The sequence below is a fragment of the Zeugodacus cucurbitae genome, chromosome 6 (assembly GCF_028554725.1).
Source record: "Zeugodacus cucurbitae isolate PBARC_wt_2022May chromosome 6, idZeuCucr1.2, whole genome shotgun sequence".
Classification (NCBI taxonomy): Eukaryota; Metazoa; Arthropoda; class Insecta; order Diptera; family Tephritidae; genus Zeugodacus; species Zeugodacus cucurbitae.
Window position 1 is genome coordinate 38772915 of NC_071671.1, and position 26146 is coordinate 38799060.

The 26146-nt window shown below is 34.7% G+C and overlaps 1 protein-coding gene across 1 annotated transcript in view; it reads right to left on the bottom strand.

The window, feature by feature from the left end:
* Positions 1–5234: 5234 nt before the first annotated feature.
* The window catches only part of LOC105219759 (uncharacterized), a 34785-nt gene continuing 13873 nt past the window's right edge, over positions 5235–26146 (bottom strand). Inside the window, exons 2-6 of the mRNA XM_011196064.3 lie at positions 9441–9664; positions 9090–9247; positions 8767–9004; positions 8284–8703; positions 5235–6258 (exon numbers count right to left, since the gene is read on the bottom strand). Of these exons, the coding sequence (XP_011194366.1) occupies positions 5887–6258; positions 8284–8703; positions 8767–9004; positions 9090–9247; positions 9441–9548 (1296 nt within the window). The 5' untranslated portion in view covers positions 9549–9664 and the 3' untranslated portion in view covers positions 5235–5886. The remainder of the gene's footprint in view (positions 6259–8283; positions 8704–8766; positions 9005–9089; positions 9248–9440; positions 9665–26146) is intronic.

A 26146-nucleotide genomic window follows, 5' to 3' on the forward strand; every position in this document is an offset into this window, starting at 1 on the left:
TGTTTTCATCCATCCGTACAACATGATCTAGCCAGCGTAGCTGCTGTCCTTTTATTCGATTAACTATGTCAATGTCGTCGTATAAATCGTACAGCTCATCGTTCCATCGTCTGCGGTATTCGCGGTTACCAACCCCAAGATTCGTCTCATCGGATGTTGTCATCGTTCAAGCTTCAGCGCCATACATCAGGACTAATGAGCGAGGAGGAATAATGAGCGACTTATAGAGTTTGATTTTGGTTCGTCGAGAGAGGACTTTACTTTTCAATTGTCTACTCAGTCCAAAGTAGCACCCGTTGGCAAGAGTGATTCTGCGTTGGATTTCGAGGCTGACATTATTATCGGTGTTGATGCTGGTTCCTGGGTATACGAAATTATTTACAACTTCAAAGTTATGACTGTCAACAGTGACGCGAGTGCGCTGACTGTTTGTTTGAGGACAGGAGATATTTCGTCTTGTTCTCATTCACCACCATACCCATACGCTTCGCTTCCTTATCAAGTCTGGAAAAGCAGAACAAACGGCGCGGTTGTTGCTTCCGATGATATCAATATTATCGGCGTACGCCAGCAGCTATACACTCTTATAGAAGATTGTACCTTCTCTATTTAGCTCTGCAGCTCGTATTATTTTTCCAGCAATAAATTGAAGAAGTCGCACGATAGTGAGTCACCCTGTCTTAAACCTCTTTTGGTATCGAACGGCTCGGAGAAGTCCTTCTCGATCCTAACGAAGCTTTTGGTGTTGTTCAACGTCAGTTTACATAGCCGTATTAGTTTTGAGGGGATACCAAATTCAGACATCGCGGCAGCTCCTTTTCATGCTGGCGAAGGCAGCTTTAAAACCGATGAATAGGTGGTGAGTGTCGATTCTTCTCTCTCGGGTCTTTTCCAAGATTTGGCGCATGGTGAATATCTGGTCCATGGTGGATTTTCCAGGTCTAAAGCCACACTGATAAGGCCCAACAGTTCGTTGACGGTGGGCTTTAGTCTTTCACACAATACGCTCGACAGGACCTTGTATGCAATGTTGTGGAGGTTTATCCCACGGTAATTGGCGCAGATTGTGGGGTCTCCCTTTTTACTGATTGGGCAGAGCACACTGAGATTCCAATCGTCAGGCATGCTTTCTTCCGACCATATTCTACAAAGAAGCTGATGCAAGCACCTTATCAGTTCTTCGCCGCCGTATTTGAATAGCTCGGCCGGTAATCTATCGGCCCCCGCTGCTTTGTTGTTCTTCAAGCGGGTAATTGCTATTCGAATTTCTTCATGGTCGGATAATGGAACATCTATTCCATCGTCATCGATTGGGGAATCGGATACGCCATCTCCTGGTGTTGTACTTTCACTGCCATTTAGCAGTTCGGAGAAGTGTTCACTCCATAATCCCAGTATGCTCTGGACATCCGTTACCAGATTACCTCCTCGATCCCTACATGATAATGCTCCGGACTTGAAACCTTCTGTAAATCGCTTTCTTTTTATAAAATTTTCGAGCGTTATAGAATAGACAGACGGCATAGTTAATTCGGATTAACTGCGCTTTTAATCAGTTCCAAATATGTAGGTGACAGACGACAGCAAAGCGAGTTATAAACTCCCATAACAGCTGATTGGCAATAATATTTTCATTTTGGTAAAATAAAATTGGATAGAAAGCAAATATTGCGGTTGTTACCCGCACAATTAATACAAAATCCCTAATTACTAATAAATATACAAAAATACGTTATTATTAGAACTTCCATTTTAGAAAAATCTTTACATATCTTTCGGCTGCAGCGGTATGCAATGAGTTTGAGATGCCGTTTCACAGCTCCACAGATGCAGATGAGTGCTCTCAGAGAGCAGGAGCGCAAGTCAAGTAGAAAATCGTTTGGCTTTCGGTTATGATTGCAGCTTTTCGACGTGTGTTTTGTGTTTGTTGACGAGCGTTCTTTTGTACAGAGGCGAGTGCGTATCTTTGCAGCTACTAGATAATGGTCTGAGTCAATATTTGGTCCTCGCATCGTACGCACGTCTAAAACACAGGAGAAATGTCTTCCATCTAACACAGCGTGATCGATTTGATTGCGCGTGTTTCGATCAGGGGACAGCCACGTTGCTTGATGAATTTTCTTGTGCTGGATTCTGGTACTACAGACAACCATATTTCGATCCTCAGCGAAGTCGATCGTTTGGCGATGTGACTGTTGTGCCAAAGACACCTTTTTTACCCACTCTGGCGTTAAAATCGCCAAGCACGATTTTGACATCGTGGCGGGGGCAGCGCTCATAGATGTGTTCTAGGCGCTCATAGAATGCATCTTTGGTCACATCGTCCTTATCTTTCATTGAGGCGTGGGCGCAAATTTGCCATATGTTGAAGAACCTCACTTTGATGCGGATTGTGACAAGAGGTTCATCCAACGGGGTGAATGCCAGAACTCGGCGACGGAGTCTCTCTCCCACCACAATCGCACTTCTTGGATGGCGGTGATGTCAGCCCTTAGTTGTATGAGGACATCAACCAGCTGGGCAGAGGCAACTTCCCAATTAAGGGTCCGGACATTCCAGGTGCATGCCCTCAAATATTTTATCCTTATTATTTTGACCAATGATATATCTTATTATTAAACATTTTCAGTTTTAAAATTCAGAATGGGAGTTTTTAGACATACAGTTGATCTCCTTTTTACACGGTTTTTTTACACGGTGTTTTTGTACACTGCACAGTTACCATTTTTACACAGCTTTACTTTTTTTACACGGATTTTTTTTTGTGTTTTATTTTTTTACTATTCCCAGACTAGTTGTTGTTTGTTCTTTCTAACAGTAATATGTAAAAATACATACATATAATACCAGAAAAGTATAAAACAACAATAACAGTGTAAATTCTCACTGTACGAATAGATAGATTTTCATGTAAAATTAGATCTTTTTTACACGATTTCTATTTTTTGCGCGATTTTTTTCTTACACCTCAATTGTGTAAGCAGAGATAAAGTGTAAGGCTACTGGCGAATAATCGCCATTTTAGTACCCTTGGCTACTGAGACTAGATTTTTTATTACAATAAGCTATTTATTTCAGTTGCCAATAATAAGCAGTTAAAAGCCCTGCTGAGTTTACGTTTTTGACAATTATTTTGAAAGTATTTGGCAGCATTGTTCAAATGTGAGTAACAAATTGTGCAAAATGTTATTATTTGTTATGTTTACTATATTTTGTATATTTTCAAATAGAACAAACAACAACAAACAACACAAACAAAGCATTTCTAAATCCATCAACCGATCAACTGCTGTCTCTCCAATTCTGAAGATTTCAGCAGCGCTACGATTCTTTCCTGAAGATAGCTATCAAAAAGGTGAAGGAAATGACTTCGGAATTCCACAGCTTAAAAACGACGATGTCTGTGATTTTTACATAAGTGACCACATAATAAAATAATAAATAATAAGCAATCAAACAGAATTTCCTGATGTAATCCAATGTAAGAATGGAATACATGTGCACATTTCAGCACCTAAAAAAGAACTACAACATCTGTATATTAATATCTATGCCTCAGAAGTAATCGTCATATATAGTATATGAGGGCTGAGGTAATTCCTGAACCGATTTCATTCATTTTCGCCAGCAAGGTACACTATATCCAAGACTATACGCTCACTTAATTTTGCTAAGATATCTCACATATTAACCAATACACATATGCGGAATAAAGCCCACCGTATTTTTTAAAAACCTATAATTAGGCATATGGGAGCTAGGAGAAGATAATTTTGATAAACATATAAATAGGTATATGGGAGCTAGGAGATATTATGACCCTATTTTAATACATTTTGGAACAGAACACTATTAGAAGAAAACAATTTTCTCTGAATTACATTAAATTATCTAAGAGATTTACCCATATTTTCGCTTAAAATTTACCCTTAGGCGCTGAGTTCAACATATTCGATATCCGGGGCTTTGAAAAGTTAGAGTCCGATGTGTAAAGTTTTATTTTGCTATCTTCATTGGTTCCTTATGTATATATTACAGAGTGAAGGAATCAGATGGAATTCAAAATTGAGTTATATGGGAAGTTGTCGTGGTTGTGAACCGATTTCATCAATTTTCCACACGTGTCATCAGGGTGTCAAGAAAATATTATATACCGAGTTTCATTGAAATCTGTCGAGTACTTCCTGAGATATGGTTTTTGACCCATAAGTGGGCGATGCCACGCCCATTTTCCATTTTGTAAAAAAATCTGAATGCAGCTTCCTTCTGCTATTTCTTCTGTAAAATTTAGTGTTTCTGACGTTTTTCGTTATTGAGTTAACTTACTTTTAGTAATTTTCAATGTAACCTTTGTATGGGAGGTGGGCGTGGTTATTATCCGATTTCAACTATTTTCATGGTGTGTGGTGGGGTACGTAAGAAACTCGACTGCAGAAAGTTTGGTTTATATAGCTTAATTGGTTTGCGAGATATATACAAATAACCCATATGGGGCGGGGCCACGCCCAGCTTCCCAAAAAAAAAAAATACATCCAAATATGCCTCTTTCTAGTGCGTTCCTTTATTCCACATTTTACTGTTATAACTTTGTTTATGGCTTAGTTATGACACTTTATGTGTTTTTGGTTTTTGCCATTTTGTGGGCGTGGCAATGGTGCTATTTCGCCCATCGAAAGCAACCCTCTCATGGTCCCAAGGAATATTTGTGCCAAGTTTCGTCAAGATATCTTAATTTTTACTCAAGTTATCGCTTGCACGGAGAGACATCCGGATTTCAACTCCACTCGTCATCCTGATCATTTATACATATACATATGTATATAACCCCATGTGTCACCAATAAACTGAGAAAACAACGAATATTGAATTATTTGCTACATTTTTGAATACAAAACTTAGCTAACACCTGAAAATATTTCTCCGCCTTTGTGGCTATAAAACATAAAATAAGCTTATTTCAATTTTAGGAATTATCTTCCAGAATATCTTTTATTTAAATTTAAGTATACAGTTTTTTGGTAAATTAAATAAAAATATAATATTTGTGAAATTCGATTGGAGTATTATGTTCTGTAATTTATTGAAACTGTTCTTAAACAATAAATTAAAAATATTTCAAATATCATTAGAAAATAGATTAGGAAATACCATATATACAACGAAATTAATATTAAATTACCACTGACACTTAAAAATGACACATTTATATGCATCTACATATCAACTTGTATGGATACTTAAATGTTATACTAAGAACGTAATCTTAACTTAAACATAAATATTCATTACTTTGATAGAGTCTCACACAATTATATAAACGTACTTGTTTGATTACGAGTACTTTGAATTTAATCATAATGCAATTACTCATACATTTCATACACATTATAAAATTGAACTTTGCATTGTATTTGTAGTGTGAATAATGCTAGGACATATTTCAGTCTTCATTTTAGAAAAAAGATATCTACTCATGCTATATGCATGTATGTACGTTACGTAAGGAGGTTTGATATGTCAAGGGCTAGAAAAAATCAAACAATTATGGCAATATCGTATGGTGCTACACATCCACGCAACCGCTTCACTAAAATGATTCTTATAAATAAATAAATTTGCAACTTTTACTAATATTGCTTGTAGTGTACACATAAACAAGCATGCATGCAACAGAATGGGACTGCAGACAAGTAATCACAAATTGGAACCGTTCTGGCGTTGCTTGATTACTAACAAATACATATTTACTTATGTTTACTGATTTAAGAAGAAATCACATGCATCTCTACAGAAAATGCTTTCGTTGAAAGTTGTAACGACGCAAATTTCCCAGTTTTATTTGCCATAATCCCAATGCGTCCGCCTCGCGCCAGCGCACTGCCATCCCTACTCATGTGCGCTAATCATGCTGCGCGCATCCCACAATGACAGCTGCGATTGGGAGAGTCTATGATGTCGCGCATGCAGTAGTTTGTATGGGTAATATGGTGGTTGGTGAGCCGGATACTGGTGGAATGTGGCAATGGGCAGCGGCTGTGCTGGCTGTGGTTCGACTATTTGTTGTTGTGATGCAGAAATCTTACGCGATATTTTCGCCTCCTTCTTATTGGGACACTTCTTTGAGGATTTGATAAAATTCGGTATACGGGCAAGCAAACCGCAATAGTAGGGGTCATCTTGTTTCTTACGTAGTTCAGGTTTGCTTTTCGGTTTTGATGTGAGCATTGGCACTGATTGGTTGTATACTTCATAATCGGGCTGCAACGAAAGTCGGAATGCAAACAAATTTAATAACATTACACTTATGTGGTATATAGATAGAGTTAAGTAAAGTGTCACCTTTGTTAGCATTAGTTGTGATAATCAAATCTTGACCTTAACCGGAGAGTACATTTTTGATTTCCCAATATGCAACTTTATACTGTATGTATATATGTGTGTGTGTAGTGTAGATAAGTGTGTGTGTGCGAGACGAGAGTGCAGTTGGAGCGTGCCGGAAAGACATAAAATAATTTGTTAAATGAAATGTGTATTCTTAAAAAAAAAAAAAGATTTCAATGCGATAAGTCGCACATACAAACCGGCCGAACTGCAACTATGGCATACATAAAATTTCAAATAGGAGGGATTTAAAGCTTATCAATTGCAGTTAATGGGTTCAATTGTGCAAATGTGCGAATTTCTTTGAAGACGAAACGACTATGGTCTATTTCAGAGACTTTCGAGTTAGTATTTTCCTCGGCAACAAAAATGAAACCATATACTCTTTTCTAACATACTAGAAACAATTTGCCTCAAAATGAGGTATAAAAGGACACAATGCGATTATTTATAAAATTTTAATGAATTTAAAACCAAAACAGTACAAAATGTCAGATGTCGTGCTGTAAATACCATTCTAGATTCCCAAACATATTTTTAATAAGTAAGGAAATGTTAAGTTCGGGTGCAACCGAACATTTTATACTCTCGCAATGTATTGAAGAAATTTTATTAAGATAACATACAAATTTACCCACCCGTGGTTGTGAACCGATTTCGTATTATCAGGGTGTCAAGAAAATATTATATACCGAATTTCATTGAAATTTCAAAAAAATTACACCCAAATATGCCCCTTCCTAGTGCGATCCTTTATTCCAAATTTTACTTTTATAACTTCATTTATGGCTTAGTTATGACACTTTATGTGTTTTTGGTTTTCGCCATTTGTGGACGTGGCAATGGTGCTATTTCGCCGCCCATCGAAAGCAACCCTCTCACGGTCCCAAGGAATATTTGTGCCAAGTTTCGTCAAGATATCTTAATTTTTACTCAAGTTACAGCTTGTACAGACGGACATGCCGACAGACATCCGGATTTCAAATCTATTCGTCAACCTGATCACTTTGGTATATATGACTTTATATCTAACTTTTTAAGTTTTAGGTGTTACAAACAACCGTTATGTGAACAAAACTAGAATACTCTCTTAGCAACGATTATATTTATTTGCATTCTTAGTTGGTGTTAAAAACTACATTTCGCGGGTACCATAATATCATATGGCTCCCTATTCCGTTACACCTTTGATCCGAGGGTATTTGCGATTCTAATGGGGTCCATCCATGGCTCACGTCATGGAAATAAATTTTTTCTCTTCCGAAAATATGAGATGATGCCAATATAATATTCGGATTTATCTTTAGATTCTGCCTTATTAAACAGTCACCTTCCTTAATAACCCTTTTAGTAGTTGATTTGATTACTATAGTATTATTAATTTTTTTTATTTTGACGGAGGAGTTGTCATAATTACAAGCTTCTCTGTGCATACACCGCCGGACTGCTTCCGTAAATCGACGATTATTGCCACAGTTGAAGCTCTTTTCATATGTTTCTTTATTACGAAGAAAATTGAAAATTATTTTTTGATGACTTTCCACTTTTTCTGCAATTTTATGCAAAAACAGTCCACATTCATGAACTGTTTCGATTTTTCCTCCACAGATAAAACAATTCTTCTTCCCATATTTTACAACACTTCGAAGAAAACTAATCAATTAAGTACCAAAAAAAATTTGTTGCTTGTGGTTGTCACATTTTTCGAGATAATTAACATTGTATTTGGGGGGCGCTATCCTGATGACGCGATTTGTTTGCAAATTTTTGTTCTGTTTTGTTCTCGCTTTACTGCCTTGAGTCTGTATATACAATGCTTAATTAAAAATATGTAAGCCCTGCCTCAAAAAGCACACAATTGAAGTTTGTTAATAGTAATCTGGAAATCTGTTTTAAAATTACCTTTGGCACATATGGACTGTCATCAATGAATCCTGTATTGTAAACGCTGCGGCGTCCTTTGCTCGACTGGCTTGAATTGTTCGAGTTATTCGAATTATTCGAGTCATCGGACGCGGCAGGAGTGGGATAAATAAGGCCGACCTGACTCTCAATGGTCGAATATGGATCTTCGCTGCCCGCTATTGGTATACGCGTACCCACCGCATCCACCGATTTGGGCAGTGCCTGCAGACGATTCTTCAGCATATCAATTGCGACTACATTTATGACCAGAATCCAAAGCGGGTTATTGATTAGATTGTTATTCGATTTGACTAATGATATGGCCGACAAGCATTGACGTTCCAGACGTCTACTCTCTGGATATGAACGTGAGAACTCGCGATTTATGTTGGTTGTATATTTGCGCATGTCAAAAAGCTGCAAACAAAAGCAGTCATAAGAATTACATTTCATTCATTAATGGTTAAGCGGATTTTTTACCTTAGCGGATGTGCCTGCCGTCAGCGCCAGATTCGGCATTTGAAGTATGTCGCCGCCAATGACTGTCTCCTCGTTGACCATTGAGGTATTGTGCACGAAGACATTACTCTTGCCATAACGCTTGACCAGTATGTTTCCAATATCGTCCATTTTAATTTTGAAACCTTCACCGACCGATTTTTTTACAAGTTTTGTATCCGCGTCTCGCATGGGGTTCTCGAAACCGCTCAACCCAATTCTTAAAAAAGTAAAAGAAATGCAGTTTTCGTATATAGTTTAGTTTTTCATTGCCATTTACTGCTAAAATATTTTAAAATACTCACCTCACGCCGTCAAAGCCATTCTTTCCTCCATTTATGGTGATGACCGAAGATCGGGCATACGCTTTGGCCACTCGTCGATTCTTTTCGAATACTATTATCTTCGCCCAAATCTCATCATCGATTTGTTCCCATTTGCTGAGCACTTCGTTGATGTGATCCTAAATGAATAGATTAAGAAAGTAAGTGGTTTACGAGATAATTTTTGAAAAAATAAAATAAATTAATAGTAGCTTTGAGAATTTGCAAGTGGTTTGTGAGACGTAAAAGCACTACCAATACCAGGCACGTAATTTGTTGTTTTAATGGGAATAATTTCTATGTAAGTAAGTATTTGTATGCATTTTTTCTTACCCTAAAGAGTTTCTCCTTGTTATACCACACATCCTCTTCCTCTTCGACATTTGGTATCATATCTAGATTGTCGAGGGAGCGTGATATAATTTTTCGACGCGAAATCATTTTGTTAACACTTTGTTGTTGTGAACTACGTTTGCGTGTTGGCAGTATTTTGTGGCCGTTTGTGAAAGCCGAAGCTTTTCAGTCTTATCAAAGGAGTAAATTAAATCACAAAATATCTGAAAAGAGAGAAGTACAGAAGTTAAGATCCCATAATATATTATTTATTATTTAATTATATGATATATAATATTAAAAAATAAATAAATGCAAAGGATAAAAAACTATGGCACAACAAAATAAATACTTGATAAAATATGAATTATAAGTAATATAATATTATAAGATATACAAATAAATGACCTCATGGCGAATTTGTATATAAAATTTCAGTCGACGATGTCGATAGCTAATGAAAATAGGAACTGTAAAGTGCTTAGAATGAAAAAATATTTCGTTATACATATTTTTCAAACTCTACTTACAATAACTTAAACTGAATATATCCATTATCCTCACAGTGTGTTAAAGCAACTAAAATTTAATTTTTTGTCCGATTAAATTCTTTTATCAAAATTTTCATAAATTCTTAATTAAATTCCACCAAACTGTAAGTACTATTAAAATTTAACTCAAACTTCCATTCCCACTTTTTTAAGGACAAATGAAAGTTCTACATCCAAAAGAGGAATGTAAACGTGTATTGGGGTCATATTTCTTCTGCGTTGAACTCATTTGCGAAACACAAATAATTACTTACACAAATTGGCAGTTTCAGCCGAAAATGTGTACAAAAACAAGAAGCATTAGCCGCAAAGTTTTACATGCAAAACGCCTACACACAAATGAATCAAGGCGAAATAAGCAAAGGGAAACAAAAGCAAAAAATGATAATTAAAGCAAGGTAAACACAAATGACAAATGCAAAAGACAATATTAACAAATAACAACAACTTGGAAAAAGCGCCACAAAGTAAGCAGCAATCAATGTCCGTTCGTGGCAACATGCCAGCGGCGAAGGCATACACGCATTAAATTACAGAACTTATGACTACCAAATAATCAGCTGTCGATTTTGGGTTATTGAACTCGAATTGATATTTCGATTATTTTTTGTGTTTGTAAATTATATCCGCGACAAAAAACGGCCGGCACTACAAAAAGCGAAATCTTACGCTTATGCTAAAAATAACAAATTACGTGCAGAATTGTGTGCAGACAGTTATGCCAGTTTGTCGCTTAAGTCTTTTGTTGCGGGCGCACACCGGGCACTGTGGCATGAGAATTGTAACAGTCCTGTCAGGCATTTACGCGCCGGAATATTGATCATGCATCGAGTGGTGCATGAAACAATGCCAGCTGCTGAAGAAGGTGTTTGTAGATTGTCACTTCTCACTATAAATACAAAAACACTCGTATATGCATATACCCTTCCTTGCAGAAGGGCGAAGTGTATGGGAGAGAATGCAATGTAAAGCTCATAAAATTGTTTTTGGTTTCAGACAACGCTTTACGCTTTCGCATTAAAACCCAGCTGTGGAATTCCAAACCCCTTTTTGAATTATCTGTATGTGTATGTGTGCGAGTTTGGAGCTCAGTGCAACAATTAATTTGCACACGAGCTACGCGCTTAGAATTAAGAGCCCATCAGCCGTTGCTAATCATTCAGTTGCATTGCATGTTTATCGCTTCTATGCCGCGCATTCTTCTTTACGATGGCGTTCACGTCTATGTCTTCATATTAAAGTACAAAATGTATTATAAACCTATAATTTTAAATCTTTGATTTTTTTTTAATTTGCAAAATGTTGCATAGATAATAATATTTTTAAAAACTCTTCGTTCGTTGAAATAAATATAGGAATTACTAGAGTTGAAGATTATGGGAGCCATGTTGGTAGCTAAGTAGTTTGTTCAGCTTAATTAAATATAAAATGGATTCTGTAGTCTAGCAGAACCTACCTAATTGTTAGAATAATTGCTGCTTAAAAATAATTTGAGTGGCCAAAAATGAATTAAATCGGGTTTGAATTTTCTTTATTCCCTGTGTGAATAATATATCAATTGCTGGATATATCTAAGTTAGGTTAGGTTAGTAGGCAGATCTTACTTGACAGTTTTGAGCACTGTTCCTTGTGATACGAATAAACCATATTATAATAATATATCTAACTAATTATAAAATATCTTAATAAATCATAATAAAAAGACAATGGATTTTAATATTTGGACTAATCAGTATTAGCTATTTGACATACCTTACTTCTTTCTTGAATTTTTCAATTTTAATGTCATAAATCAAGTAATTAACGTTCGATACAAATTGCAACGGCAAACCATAATTGGTACCTTGTGTTAGAACTGGTTGCGCAATAACTTCCAAAACGAGTTGGTTGTGCAAATGCGTGGCATAAGTATACTTCTCAGATTTGCACATCAAGTTTGACTAGTTTGGCAATATTTTTTTGACATAAAATGTATAAAATGGGTTTATAAAATAACAGAATAAATTTAAATTATAAACGCTATGCAAATATGTTGAAATTAAATATTAATTCTTCTAGGGTAGGCTTTAGCGTCATGCTATTTGACGTAATCACTTTTTACGCAAACGCATTTATGCCAGCCTATTCGTAAGCAGTCGGTTTTTGAGTTATCTTAAAAGTTTGGCTATTTTTACGTGTGAAAAACTTCGATATGTTAATGTTTGGGACTAATCATTAGTTCTTGAATACAAGTATTTTGGTAAAAGATATTTCGTATGGATTGAAAAGCGATGGGAATAAGATCGGAAATCGTTAGTAATGAAAAGTGAGTAGATTTTTCATATATACTATTAACTCGAAGGGCACTGAATTTTAAAAATTAAATGAAGATGATAAAAAGTGATAGCAACGAAAAAAATCAATTAAATTCAGAATGCATAAGATGGCTTCGTAGGAGCTAAACTTGTGACTCACAAATATCAGAATTTGTGTTAAACTTTAATTCAGAAATACGAGTAACTCAAAATTCCACACAACTCACGACAATTCCCTAAACATTCAACTAATTTGCCGTATTTCTGGCACAAATCGTGCGCCAACACGAGACAAATAAAATTTCTAACAATTTTTGAGTGTTTAACATTGAAAATCAAACAGAATATTAATTTGAAGGAAAGTATTCGTAGTTTTACATGGAGACTTTATTTCTACTTTTTTTTATAAACATGTTTCTAAAAGAGCCTGAACTCTAACTAACTGCATCTGGTTTTGTGGTTAATTCGTTGATTTCGCTACTTTTTGTTAATTGTGTCAAAGTGTCGTTTTTCAAAAGGTACTTTCAATTGAATAGCGATTTGCTACGCAACCCAACAACAGCAAAAATAGTTTATTCACGTACACGAAATACAATTTCGATCGAAATGTTTTGTGCATAAAATTCGCTTGCAGCGCACGTAATCAGAGCAAAAGTGCGTGGTTTATTTCGGCTTTGTCACCAGCGATTGTTAAGCGCTGGAAATAAACTCGCCAATAGATTAGATAGTTGGCTTTTTAATTGAATTTTCTGTGACAAAGGCATTTCCAAGTCGCGGACGTTGTATGTACAGTGGGCTGGCCCTTTGAAAGCAACGGCATGCCGTAGCTCTACTGGTATACAAACGAAGTGGCATTGAAATGCCAAAGCGTACTTGTTGATTTACGGAATATTTTATGTTTGTTTTACACCACTTTACGGTTCAAATTTCTTGTAAGAAACTTTCATGTCAAAACTAGAAACTATTCTGTGTGGACTATTTGATTATACCAGTACAGGTAATTTATACTAGTTGTTTGTTCGATTGGATACTTGCAAATTTTTTCAACGAAACAACAAATATTATAACGGTAACAACCTCAAAGTATTTTTGCAATTTTTTTTTGTTTTTTTTTTAGTTCGGTGAATTAATTAATTCATTTACAAGCATTACATGTAAAAAGTAATTAATGTTTATAATCATTCAACCATAGCAAGTAAATAGCAATGTGTATAGAAGTAACTGTGTAAGTAGTTCAATAGCTGCTTAAGTGTGTCATTGGGATGAAATCATAGCACTTCCTAAGCTGTCAACTACACTATAAGCTGACTAACAAAGACAAGTTTCTACTTTGTACTTGTAAATGGACAAATCAGAAATACCAGCGCAAACTTATTCGTTTTTCAGTTGAGCTTGTCAAACAAGGTGTTTTACTATGTAAATATTTATATATTGTGGTACGTCCAAATTGTATAAGTTAAAGTGCTTATAATCGCAATCAATCGACTTTAAATTATTGACCAGTAATTCTGCATACTAAAAAGTTTATGAGTATAATTTTATTGTGATAGTAGGTATAGTGGAAGTCGGATCTGTGATAGGCAACACACCACTAATGAGTATTGTCAATGGCGATCTTATATAAATCTTATTCAAAGCCAATTCACCTATGTGTACCGAGCGAAACAAATTGAGGTATGCATTTTCAAACTGAATTGGATATTTTTGCCACAGTTCCATAAAAAAAGTCACATTTCGCATCTGAATATCCAAAATATGTAGTGACTATTTCCCCAAACGGTTCCTGCCGTTACATTCAGCATTCCATGTATAGTATATTAGAGATATGTATATTTCAACACGCAAATCACGAATTCCATAAACACATTGACAAAAAGAAATCATATGCTTTGTAGCCCCAAGACATTACAGGAATTAGAAACACCTTACAAGCATTGACAAAACGCATAGTGAGCATAGCGATTTTGTGGGATTAGTTGTCACACTCCCACAATGGCAGACAAATTTGTGAAGGTGCACCAAAAACTTGGGCGGGAAATTTGTATGCACTGCTGTAAGAGGAGATCGTGTGGCGCATGCGCAATGCGACTTTAACCGCGCATGCGTAAGTGAGATTTTTTTTTATTGTGAGACGCATTCTTTTATTTTTATTAATTAAAATGAACTTATGATTTTCAAATTTAAGGAAATATAGAACATTTATGGATTCCACAAAAGTGTTCTAAATACGAGTATGTAAGAATAATATTTGCGGCAACGGGTGCCATGCTACGTGTTCCACATAAAAAATAAATAAATAAATGCATAAGATGAATATATGTATGTAGGTATCAGTATTATCGGATAGCATTCTGGGTGGGGTAAAAATAACTTAACTTATATAAATAAATACTTTAAATGAAAGAGTTAAGTTACAACATAAGTTAAGTTAACATAATAATAAAATAAGAGAATGACGAAAATGGTTTTAGATACATTTTAGAATATGCTTTTAGATATTTCTAGGCGAAAGCTATGATGATTTGAAATTTCGCACTAACCGCATTCTTCGGTAGAGTGGGTGTGCAGATTAACACAACAACAACCCAAGCGAACAACTAGAATCTGCGAAAGGATGACTAAGCGCAACGAACATTTCACAACAACAACAATCGCACCTATGAAGAGAGAGTGCGATCGTTTCGACTAAACTCGCTGCTGAAATTAAATTAAGTGGCTGGCCTTTGTCGCTTCTTTTTTAATTTAAATATTATATTTTGGTGTTCTTTAAGACTTTTAGGCGATTAAGATTGTTAAAATAAAATAAAATAAAATAAAATAAAATAAAATAAAATAAAATAAAATAAAATAAAATAAAATAAAATAAAATAAAATAAAATAAAATAAAATAAAATAAAATAAAATAAAATAAAACAAAATAAAATAAAATAAAATAAAATAAAATAAAATAAAATAAAATAAAATAAAATAAAATAAAATAAAATAAAATAAAATAAAATAAAATAAAATAAAATAAAATAAAATAAAATAAAATAAAATAAAATAAAATAAAATAAAATAAAATAAAATAAAATAAAATAAAATAAAATAAAATAAAATAAAATAAAATAAAATAAAATAAAATAAAATAAAATAAAATAAAATAAAATAAAATAAAATAAAATAAAATAAAATAAAATAAAATAAAATAAAATAAAATAAAATAAAATAAAATAAAATAAAATAAAATAAAATAAAATAAAATAAAATAAAATAAAATAAAATAAAGAGTGGAGGAAATAATGTTGAGGAATGTATGTATGCATATCAGTCAAAAAATATGTGCTCACTCATTAATATCAATCAGACAGCTTTTTTAACGCTACCCAGTGCGCGTTCAAGGTGATTGCAACTTTTTACCAAAAAATTAAAACATTTTGTATTCGCTAAGCCGCGCCACTGTAAACACATGTATGCATTCTTTGCCTTAGCGTAAATAGCAATAAATTAAGCAACGAAAATTGGCAAGCAATTCAAGGAATCAAAACAGTGCACAGTCCCAATTTAAATCGCGTACTGTGAGGTGTGTGCAACGCTCGTAATTGTGCCAATGCGATGAGTGGCCAAGAGCATTGGCAAACGCGTAAATCAGAAAAAAGAGCATACAAATGAGAAATAAATGAATAATCACTAAAGACCATGCAGTTGTGCGCAAGTGTGCGTGTGTGTACATTTTAATGCTGCTGTAAGGCAGAGCCATTCAAACACATTCAATTGAAAGCACAGAGCAAATGGCTCAGTAGCAAATCGACGCTACGCGCACAATTAGCACTGCTTAATGCCAATTACAATGCCGAATGACGGTGAACAATCGCAATTACAATTTACCAATTATTAATTACAAATTACGATATTCAATTACAATTATACATTAAACACGAATGTGATCAATGTGTGTGAGTGCGCTCAGCCTACAGAGGTTATGTTTACAATAACAATATTTTTTGTTGTTGTGATGGTGCCACAATTGTGAAGCGGCCCAGCTGCTAATTGTCTAGTTAGTGCAGTTCGGAACTAGTTTGATTCGTACCAGATCGTTGTTGCTAACTAATGGCCTATTTCGAAAATTAAAAATAAAATATTTACGGCATTTCAACCAAGACTCTGAGTTATTTCTGATTGAAATCTTACTTCTGAGTAGTATTGAAGGATAGTGGAACCGTTAGTAACTTGTGTGCAAAAATGCCACACTTGAGACTAGGAAATGCATGCTGTGAAGCAGATACATGTATGAACAAGGCATCACATATGTAGTAAAATATATATGTATAAATAAAAATAGCGAATTTCGTTATAATTTATTCGCAATACGCAGTACAAACTAACGATTTTTATGTGACTGCTGGTTTACAAGCTTCTCACTAGCCTCAAGCATATTTCTGCTATAACTCTATTAGTGTACAATTCGTGTACAATAGCATTATGTGTGTGTGGCCGAGCGTGCTATGGTGAAAATAGCAAATGTTTTTTTTTTGCTTACTAACCAACAGCGACACAGACGCACACATAATTACAAACGAAGAAGTTATGGATGCTATGGATTTTGGTGTGAACTGTTGGCACCAACGAACCAAAAGCGAGAGCAGTAATCAAAAGATGAATAACGCCAATTGGTAATCGTAACGGCCGGGCGAAGTAGCGTGTGACTGCCAACAATGGCACTAAGCAGAAGTTGTAACGGCAATTTTATGAATGCGGAGCGGTGTAGAATTATTGAATGGGCAGAATGAGTGGAAATAAAGCATTATGTAAGCAAACATACATATTCATAACTAAACACATGATTACACAGCGCATTATCCGCTCTCAATTAATGGTGTTTTGTCAGGCGAAAAAGAAAAAGTAGAGACACATATATCGGTCACAAGAGCAGATTAGCATTTCAACTCTTTAATGATACTTTTGATCTTTAATGGATTAGTTTTTTGGAAATTTATATATATTTATAATATATATGTGTATTATACATATTTTTGCAAAAATAAAACCTGTTGTTGTAAATTAAATAATTGTTAATCATTAATGTTTTTGGAGAAACTTGGTTTATTTTCTAAAGTTTTGCTGTCTAAGGATCAGTGAACAACTCAAGTTGTGAGTGATTTTCATATTTATCAATCTCATGGTCAACTATAATATACTATAATTGGGTTGTATGAAAAGTACGCGTATAAAAACTGAAATGACAAATGTCAACACAATTTTATTTTTATTATTATTTTTTGTTAATTTTTGAATGAAAAAAGAAATAAAACTCATGTACATAAAAAATGAAAGTACATACACCAATTTAAGTGCTAAGTGCCGTTTTGTAATTTACTAATGACAGCGTTGCATACAATAGTAAAAAAAAGTGGCAAAGCGGCAGTAAAGTCGTTCAAAAAAGTTGCAAACAAAATTCACACAGTCCAAAATTCGTTGTCAGTGTTGAAAAAAATGATTGTTTATAAGTTTGTATGTATGTATATGGAATGAAAATTAATAAAATAAAAATTTATTTTCCATAGATTCTATGAATGTATATTTATACTAGATGTAATATATGTATATGCATAAATTTATAAAACATGTATTTTTATTTATATTTTTTATGGCACACTTCTTAAGTAAAAATAGTATTTTTTTAATTTTAATTTATTTTCCATATACAAGTATGTGTCATCCCCGACATGTATCGTCTTTTCAACTAACCAAAACAGTGATTTTATCACATAATTTACTTTAGGGGCTGATAAGCGAGAATTCAGGAAACGTATTAGTTCTTAAATGAACTCGTGAATTAAAAACTGGATAACATGCTTGCATTAAAATCGTATAAAATGCCTTCAAGTTTGCTGCTTAATTCTTTTGTTTTCTTTAAATGCATTGTGCAATGCCAGGTGTTTCAGGGGCGCGAATGCACGCGGACACACCGATGCACAGCTTTTACACGTATGCAATGACATTATAAAAACTATATTTAGTGCACAGTTTCAGTCTTTTGTTTCGTTGGGCAAAATAAATGGAAAATGAAGTGGAGTTTTGTGTTGTCAGCTCACGTTCGTTTTGTTCACCACTGACAGTTGGTTAGCCCAATGACCTTGCGCTGCTTACGAACTCAACACACGCACGCATATAGTGCGGACCAATGGTCCGCAATTTTTGCCTGATTTTTTTCCTGAAAGCATTTTTAACAGAGCAAATAACATGCTTAGTAAACAAACCAATCGAATGCAGGAAGTCACTGTTGGTAGTAAGTTCAGGTCAATGTACCGCTACTGACGCAGGCGCAAGAGGATGCCCGAGAAAGAGGGAGGTAAAGCTGCAGACAGAAGACGAAGTGGCACGAATTTTAAAATGAGTACAAGGAAAAAGGGTCAGTAAGTTTATAATGAAGGGGAACTCTAAGTTTAAATCTGAGTCGGAACAAAGGAAAAAACAAAGGAAAATCTATAGCCGTAATAAAATTCTCATCTGATGTAGCCCTTTGAAAATAATACAAGATTTTCAAAAGTTGATAAATTGTTGTGGATTTGATCAAGTCTGTGTGTTCGGATAACTTGACTTCTAAAAGTGGTAACTCCTCTACTATATATAGACAAGTCCATGATTAAACAATTTATATTTTATGCCTTAAAATCCCAAATACTCGTATATACTATGTAAATTGTGATATACTAATTGCGATTTTTTTGTGAGTATTTTTTCCTTTTTGCAATGTTTCTATATCTTGCATGATTTATGTTTGAATTTTGTTGCAGTTTTACCTCGTTTCAGGTCAATTTTCCCTTCACTCACTAGCTTATTATGGCTGCTATATATTTGTGTAATTATATAAGCTTTTTCAAGGTTAGTGAGTTGTTGCAATAATATACCGCGCTACACATAACAAACATGTGCTTATATGTGTACAATAATGCGTGTATACGCTGGATTCGCGGTGAACCGGCTGGTCTGCGTTCATGCGTTCATTTGCGCTGCTAAACACTATAATATTCGTACAAGTAATTCGCGTGGCTACATCAGTCGGCCAGTCGGCCGCTCGTTTGCGCGTGAGTCCACATATGTAGCTATTGGTCACCAATGCCGTTGCTGAACTGAACGAGTTGGTTGGGCGCGTGTTTCGCCACGCAATGTGCAGTTATGCCGACACACGTCGAATGCCTGAGTGTCGCCGCAAAGTCTTACCAGCCATCAATGAGGTCGCAGGGAGTGGACATATTATTGGAAGTGTGGACATTTTAATATGGGAAAATATGTATGAATGGTTGGACTAGCTAAAAATAGCGCAAGTAAAGAGAAATAGTTCAATAATTTTTAAAACCAAAAGTTTTCAGTTCTTGAAAAACTGCGATGTTTATATTAATAAAATTAAATAATGTTTAACTTCGGATAAGCTTAACCTTGATAGGTATAAAATTCAATTAACAACGTTTGCGCACCAATCGACTTTTATTAACCAATGCGCTACTCGGTGAATGTGGGAATTGTTTATTGAGTGGAGCTATTGAGTGCGAAAATTGTATGTGTTAAAACAGCTGTTTTACGCACAAGCTTAAAATGTACCCGTGCTTACAAATGACCGCACTCATTTACCGCACATAAGCACAGACATAAAACAACTATGAAGCAAGTGTGTTTCGCTTGTTTACACCACTTTGCGCGCTGTAGCAAGGTCGTTGAATGGTTAAATGCCAACTCAGTTTATTTACGCACACAGATTCCTTTCGCTTTTTATACAATTTTTTCTCTTTCAATTTGCTTACGTTTGCCTCATTCACTTACGCCACAGTTTCATTTTCATTTCAACCGCTATGCACTGACACAGTTAACGGTGAGCATACGGGCACACTACTTATGTGTTTGTATGTATTTCTTCTTAGCACCTACTCTGTGGCAGTTCTTATTCTTTTTTATTGCCAACCGTCAGGCAGTAGGATAACTTGGCAGTTGGCAGGTGATGAGAATTGCACTAAAGAGGAGTGAGCATGCGCAGATTAAATATTCTCCATCGTCACGCCTGCCAGACTTTCGATTTGACACAAGCGTAGTATCCCGTGCTATTCTGCTGCTGCTGCTGCTGCTGAGTCATGTCAATTAGTTGATTAAAAGTGGCCACAACTTTAATTTAAACAACAAAATCATATTCCCACGAAATCGGTTGTGGCAGCACAAAACACTTTAATTCCACTTTAATTTTATGGATATCACAATTCGCCAGGTCTGTAAACCATACAACAATGGCGATTCTTAAGATTGAGGAAAAAAATCGCATTAAAACTGGGTAAGTGGGTAGACGTATGGAATTTGTTGGCACTCTGCCCATCAGGCCACCTAGGTTTACGAGCATAACCTTGTCTATAAATAGAATCAACAGTGTGAGATTGGCATACAGTTTGGAGACTTGTACGTGTTGATGGATTTTTAATAGGTGATCACAAGATGTCTCTCATGACAATAGTAAAAGATGGAAATCTAAATTGGCCGCTAAGAAAATTGTTTAATATTTTACAATTATGGAAATGCAGACTACATGAATATAAAAAAATAGTATAGAATCGGTATAATGACTATTTAAACTAAATTATATTCTTATTTAATAATTCCTTAAAGAAGAATTAAAATCATAAAGTACCACGGTATAAACATACTGGAAACTCAGCGAAGGATTCTATAATAAGTTACAAGCGTCGAGATATTAGCTGATTTTGAATTACAATCAGAATAATGTTAGTTGGCGAATTGAGGTGGGTTAGTGTCCTTCATACATGTTTTAAGCTATTTTAAGACTCTCACGGTATAATCGTTTTTACTCCTTAGCAGAGTTTTTCACCTCATCACTTGCTTAGTTTCACTTAGTATTGACAAATCCTTAAAGTATATGAATAGTAGCTTCTAACCCTTGGAATATCATGTGAATTCTTCGACTGTTTTAATAAAATGCTATCAGTAAAAAAATATACTTTCCATAATATTTACAATCATTACCTTATTTTCTTTTATTCGGTATTTATTTGAAATCTGTTCCTAAAAGCCCTCGGGTGCCTTCCACTTAAGCCGTAAAACGTTCAATAAAACTTTAGTAGCCCATTTGAAGTTATTAACTTTCATAATAGCTGGCACGCGTGATATTTCGACCTCACTTATTTGTAAGTATATGGATTTTAAGGGCAACAGAACCGCCATAGATTAAGTTATCAAATTAAATCCATTTAAACCATTACTCACAAATGTAACAAAACAACAGCAATGAAAAGCACAATTGTTCAGCACTTAAAGCTAAATGAGTTAATCAATTTTACCGCAAGCCATTGCAAAAAACAAAAATAATAATCATAAAATCAAAACGAAATAATAATCCTTAGTCACCAGTCGCCAAAAATATGGCCTTACCTCGAACATATGTACATTCATAAACACACAGCATTAGAACCAGTTTTTCAACATAAGGCGGACCTCAAACACATATCTACATACAATACTCGAATTTATTTTGCAAGTAAACCTTTAACCTCAATTTTTATGAATAACGAGCGTGTATGCCTAACGCGTCATAACGTACTTATTTGTATCAATTTACCAATAGACGCCATGCTTTCAAAAATTACGTTCTATTTGAGCAATGTAATTTGAAAAGAGTATGTGTTTCATGGGATTAGAACCGCACAGATCCGCTTACGCCAACTCAAAGCAAATACACAATATTAATGGCAAGCGAAAAATGAGTAAACAATATGTAGACATGTATGTATGTATTTTCAGTAACTGTATATAAGTAGGAGTAATATGAGTGTAAGTAGTGAGTAGTATGTGGTTTCTAAAGATAAATACATTATACATAAACGTTCGGCTGTCATAGTAGAGAAGCCCACAAAAGAAGGAGATTTAACGGTAGACCAGTGGTTAGCAAAGGCGTTATGGCCATTACATAAACATTAGTAAATAGTTAATAGAGAAAAGTAAAGATCATTTCATAAGTCTCAAATTTCTCACAAAGCAATTTCTTTTTTAAACACGCTCACAGCCTTCAGAGTTCACAAAGATCAACAGCAATGTTTATAAATAGATAACTATACAAGAGTGTTCTTAATGCAGAGTAAACTAGCAAGCTGCAGCAATTTTCTTGCGCCCTTCATAACCACAGTGTGATTTAAATTAATTTTATCACCTTTCGTTTACTCGTCAATGGAATGAAAACAGCAATTTGTACAACTGTCTGTCGCAACACTTGACGAACTGACAGCCAGCACTAGCTTATGAGTGGCAGTAACAAACGGTCATGCGCAGCACTCCAAGAACACTCAATTTTTAATTTATAAATTCGCAAGTATATAACACACCTGTAGAACATGAAATATGTTCACAGTTTAATCATTCAACTTTCCTATTTACTTAGAATTTAGCAAATTGCTTAAAATATGTGAGATTAAGTGCCTCATTAGGAATGATTTTTGCAACGCACTTCTTTTCTTGCAAAGGGATAGATCTCCACAACTGCAGAGAGTGTTACTTAGACTGTCCTTTGTGACACCCAAATACTCCTGACGGATCACCAAGACCCTTATGTTTCGACAAAGCGCTTAGACTCTATTATAAAATTCTTAAGTTGGCTAATGTCGATTCCATTCACTTCTCTAGGTTCACCGAAGATGTGCCTACCGAAGTGTTTAAACCTTAGTCTGACGAATGCCAAGCAGTTTTGGCAACTAGCCATAAATTATTATTATTTTGTTACTTATTTTCAATACAATGCACATTTATGAAATATGGAATTGAAAAGAGCTCATAGCAGTTCAAGGACTGAAAATTACTCGATTATATATTATTTAATAATGCATGGTACTTGCTCTCATTTCGGCATGGAATGAATCATCAAATTGGTGTAAAATTTGAATTGCAATTACATTACTTGCATATATTATACCAAAGTCAGTGGCAAGTACTGAATGAATATGAAATGAATAATTTACACAAAAACTGTGTTATTTTTAATTATAATGGAATGGAACTGATAAAATTTTAAATTTTAATGACCAGCAAGTAGCAACAAAAACAATAATAACATCGTCATGTGGCTTGCAATAAATATTTGTGTTGTTTTCCAGCAACTTTAAGCTAGACGGCGCTCTAAAAACCAAGAAAATCTTGAAAATCTTAAAAAAAATGAATAAAATAACAAACAATAAAAGAATTGCAAGCCAAATGTCGCAATTTTGCAACTGAGCACCGGAGTAAAAATTCGATTAAAACAAAAATAAAATAGTGAAAAAGTAAGTCACGAAAAAAATTCCATGCTCGTACTACTTACTTACATATGTATAATACTTGTTGAGATACAGAAGTTGATAAGCGCATCCATACATACCACATGTACATGGTTGTAAATAAAATTTAATTTATTTGTTTGTATATAAATGCAAATACTAGCTCTACAACTATAAGTAGTCATAGTCACATGTGTAAGCCTGTAAGATAATACCATACCGTCAGCGGAGAAGCAATACAAAGTTTGCGAACAACTTATTTTGGTGCAAACAAAACGAAATAGCAACAAGTCCGCATAACATGGCAACTAGAAGCAGAAAAAATCACTCTACAGCAGCTATTCAAGCAATGCAAAAGTGCACATAATACAAATGCTTTAAGTCGACCTCATTTGACAGCTCCCCACCCTGCCAACGGCGGCGCCAACTAAGCTGAACGGTGGCTGCTATAGACTCGCATATGGCACACAAACGCTGTGTTGTTAATTTGAATATGCTGCAACAAAATGATTTATTTACCCAAAGCACTTTTTGTGGTAATAATGACACTAATGGCAACACTAAATGCAACACTAAAAGTGTGGAATAAGAACTATTATTTATAATTAATATTTGTTATGCATGAAGTCATGTTCTTCAGATTCATATTATTTTGCGTTTTACGACTAAACTCGAGTTTATGGCGGCACTTTGATTTGAGTAAGTAAAGTAGAAAACTGTTTTCAAATCTTGAAAATATTTTGAGAATCCATCTTTGTTTCGGAATAGTTATAGATTTAATTTCCTCAGGGCACACAAACCCAAAACCTTTATGACACATGCAATAAACCCCAAACAAATCCGGCAATTCTATGAAAATGTAAATAAAATAGCATCAGAGGCATATTTGCAGAGCAGCGGCAGAAATAACGCCAACATATAGGCCGAGCGTGCCAAGAGTGCGTGCTTACGTCATTAACTCTCAACAACAACAACAACAACACTCGCCGCCTCTGTAGAGCAATTGATTTGTTCAATGAACGTTCAGATTGCCGTTACATACTGTGGCAGGCACCGCAATTACCTTCAATAATGCCAAATACAAAAGTATTATGAAAATATTGAACTAAATTGCTTACGTGCAAACCAATAGATCTGTTTAACACAAAGCAATTGAATCTTAAACAATTCTGTGGCGAATGAAAGACAATAAAACAGAATGTTAACAAAATATCATTAAGGAGTCTGCATATCGCTATGATATAGGCGAATATGTGAAGGTCGCAATACTAATTATAAGCATTAAGTACATTTATTACATTTGCCTGTAATTATTTTATTCATATCAATGGTTGTAGAGGTTGTTTCAAGTATTTGCACAGTAAATGCAGTAATCGAAAAACAGTCAGCGTAAATGCTTAGTTGTTGGAAAACTATGCACACAGCGGTATTTGAAAAAAAAAACATATCAATTAATGTTGGTATATAACAATCAATTGAAAATAAAATTGTTTTTTTAAGCGATTCTAATTGAAAACGAATGGTGTGCAGCTTCGTATTTAGGTATGTACGAATGTGAACACTTCACATATAAAAATCGCTTAGCGAGCTGACAATGCTCTCAAACTTATTGGGTGTGTTTTGCCCTTATTTGGCCATGAATAATTAAAATCCGTTACTAAAATATAACATAGAAATTAGTTAGTGTTTACATAAAATTAGGATCATATTGCCTGCAAATATTGACATGAAAGATATGTATGACATAATTTATAAAAAGTATTTACTGATTATTTGAGTAGATATTTATTTAAATCTGCAGTGTGTCCTTTCTAGTTTATTAAAAAGTAATGATCGAAAAATTTATCCGAATGAACAAAATTACTAATATGTGTTTGAATGTTTTTAATTTTCATTGGGTAAATTTATTATTAACAAATTGTTTTGATAAAACTGTCGAAATAAGTTATAGACCGTAATTACACAACCACAAAAACAAATTTTTTCTGTCCTTGGGGTCTTACTATGTTACCTTACGTTTTTGGAGTCGCTGAAGAATCCGATGTCCATTTAATCCCATCAGATCATTGACGTTACTTTTAAAAAATTCAAAGTGGTGGACCAATATGAATATTTTTATATTTTGAAAAAAAAAAAACCCGACACCATATTCGCAAACCGTGACTCCGAAAAACCCGAGTATCGAGTGAATCCGATGCATTTTTACAAAAGTTGTCCGCTATATTGGTTGTTTGGGAATGGACCTCGGTCGTTTAATGTTTATGCTTTTAGAAACGTCCTTGTAAGCAACAAAAGTCCTAATAAGATTTTCAAAGTCTTTCATAAATACATATATGTATAAGAAATTATCTAATTTTGTTAATTTTAAGACGATTCAGATACTACTGGTAGGTTCGAACTACTTTGTAATCTGACTTGTGTGGAATCGTTGGAAACTGCAGAGCGGACCAACTTGCAAGAAAGGGTACCTAGAAACATTGACGTCGGAGGGAAAGCGGGTGGGTAGTCTGTGGTCCATTTGTGCTAGAATGCTGGACACACTGGCTTCGAATTAGCTCGCCAAACGCTGAATAGCAACCAAC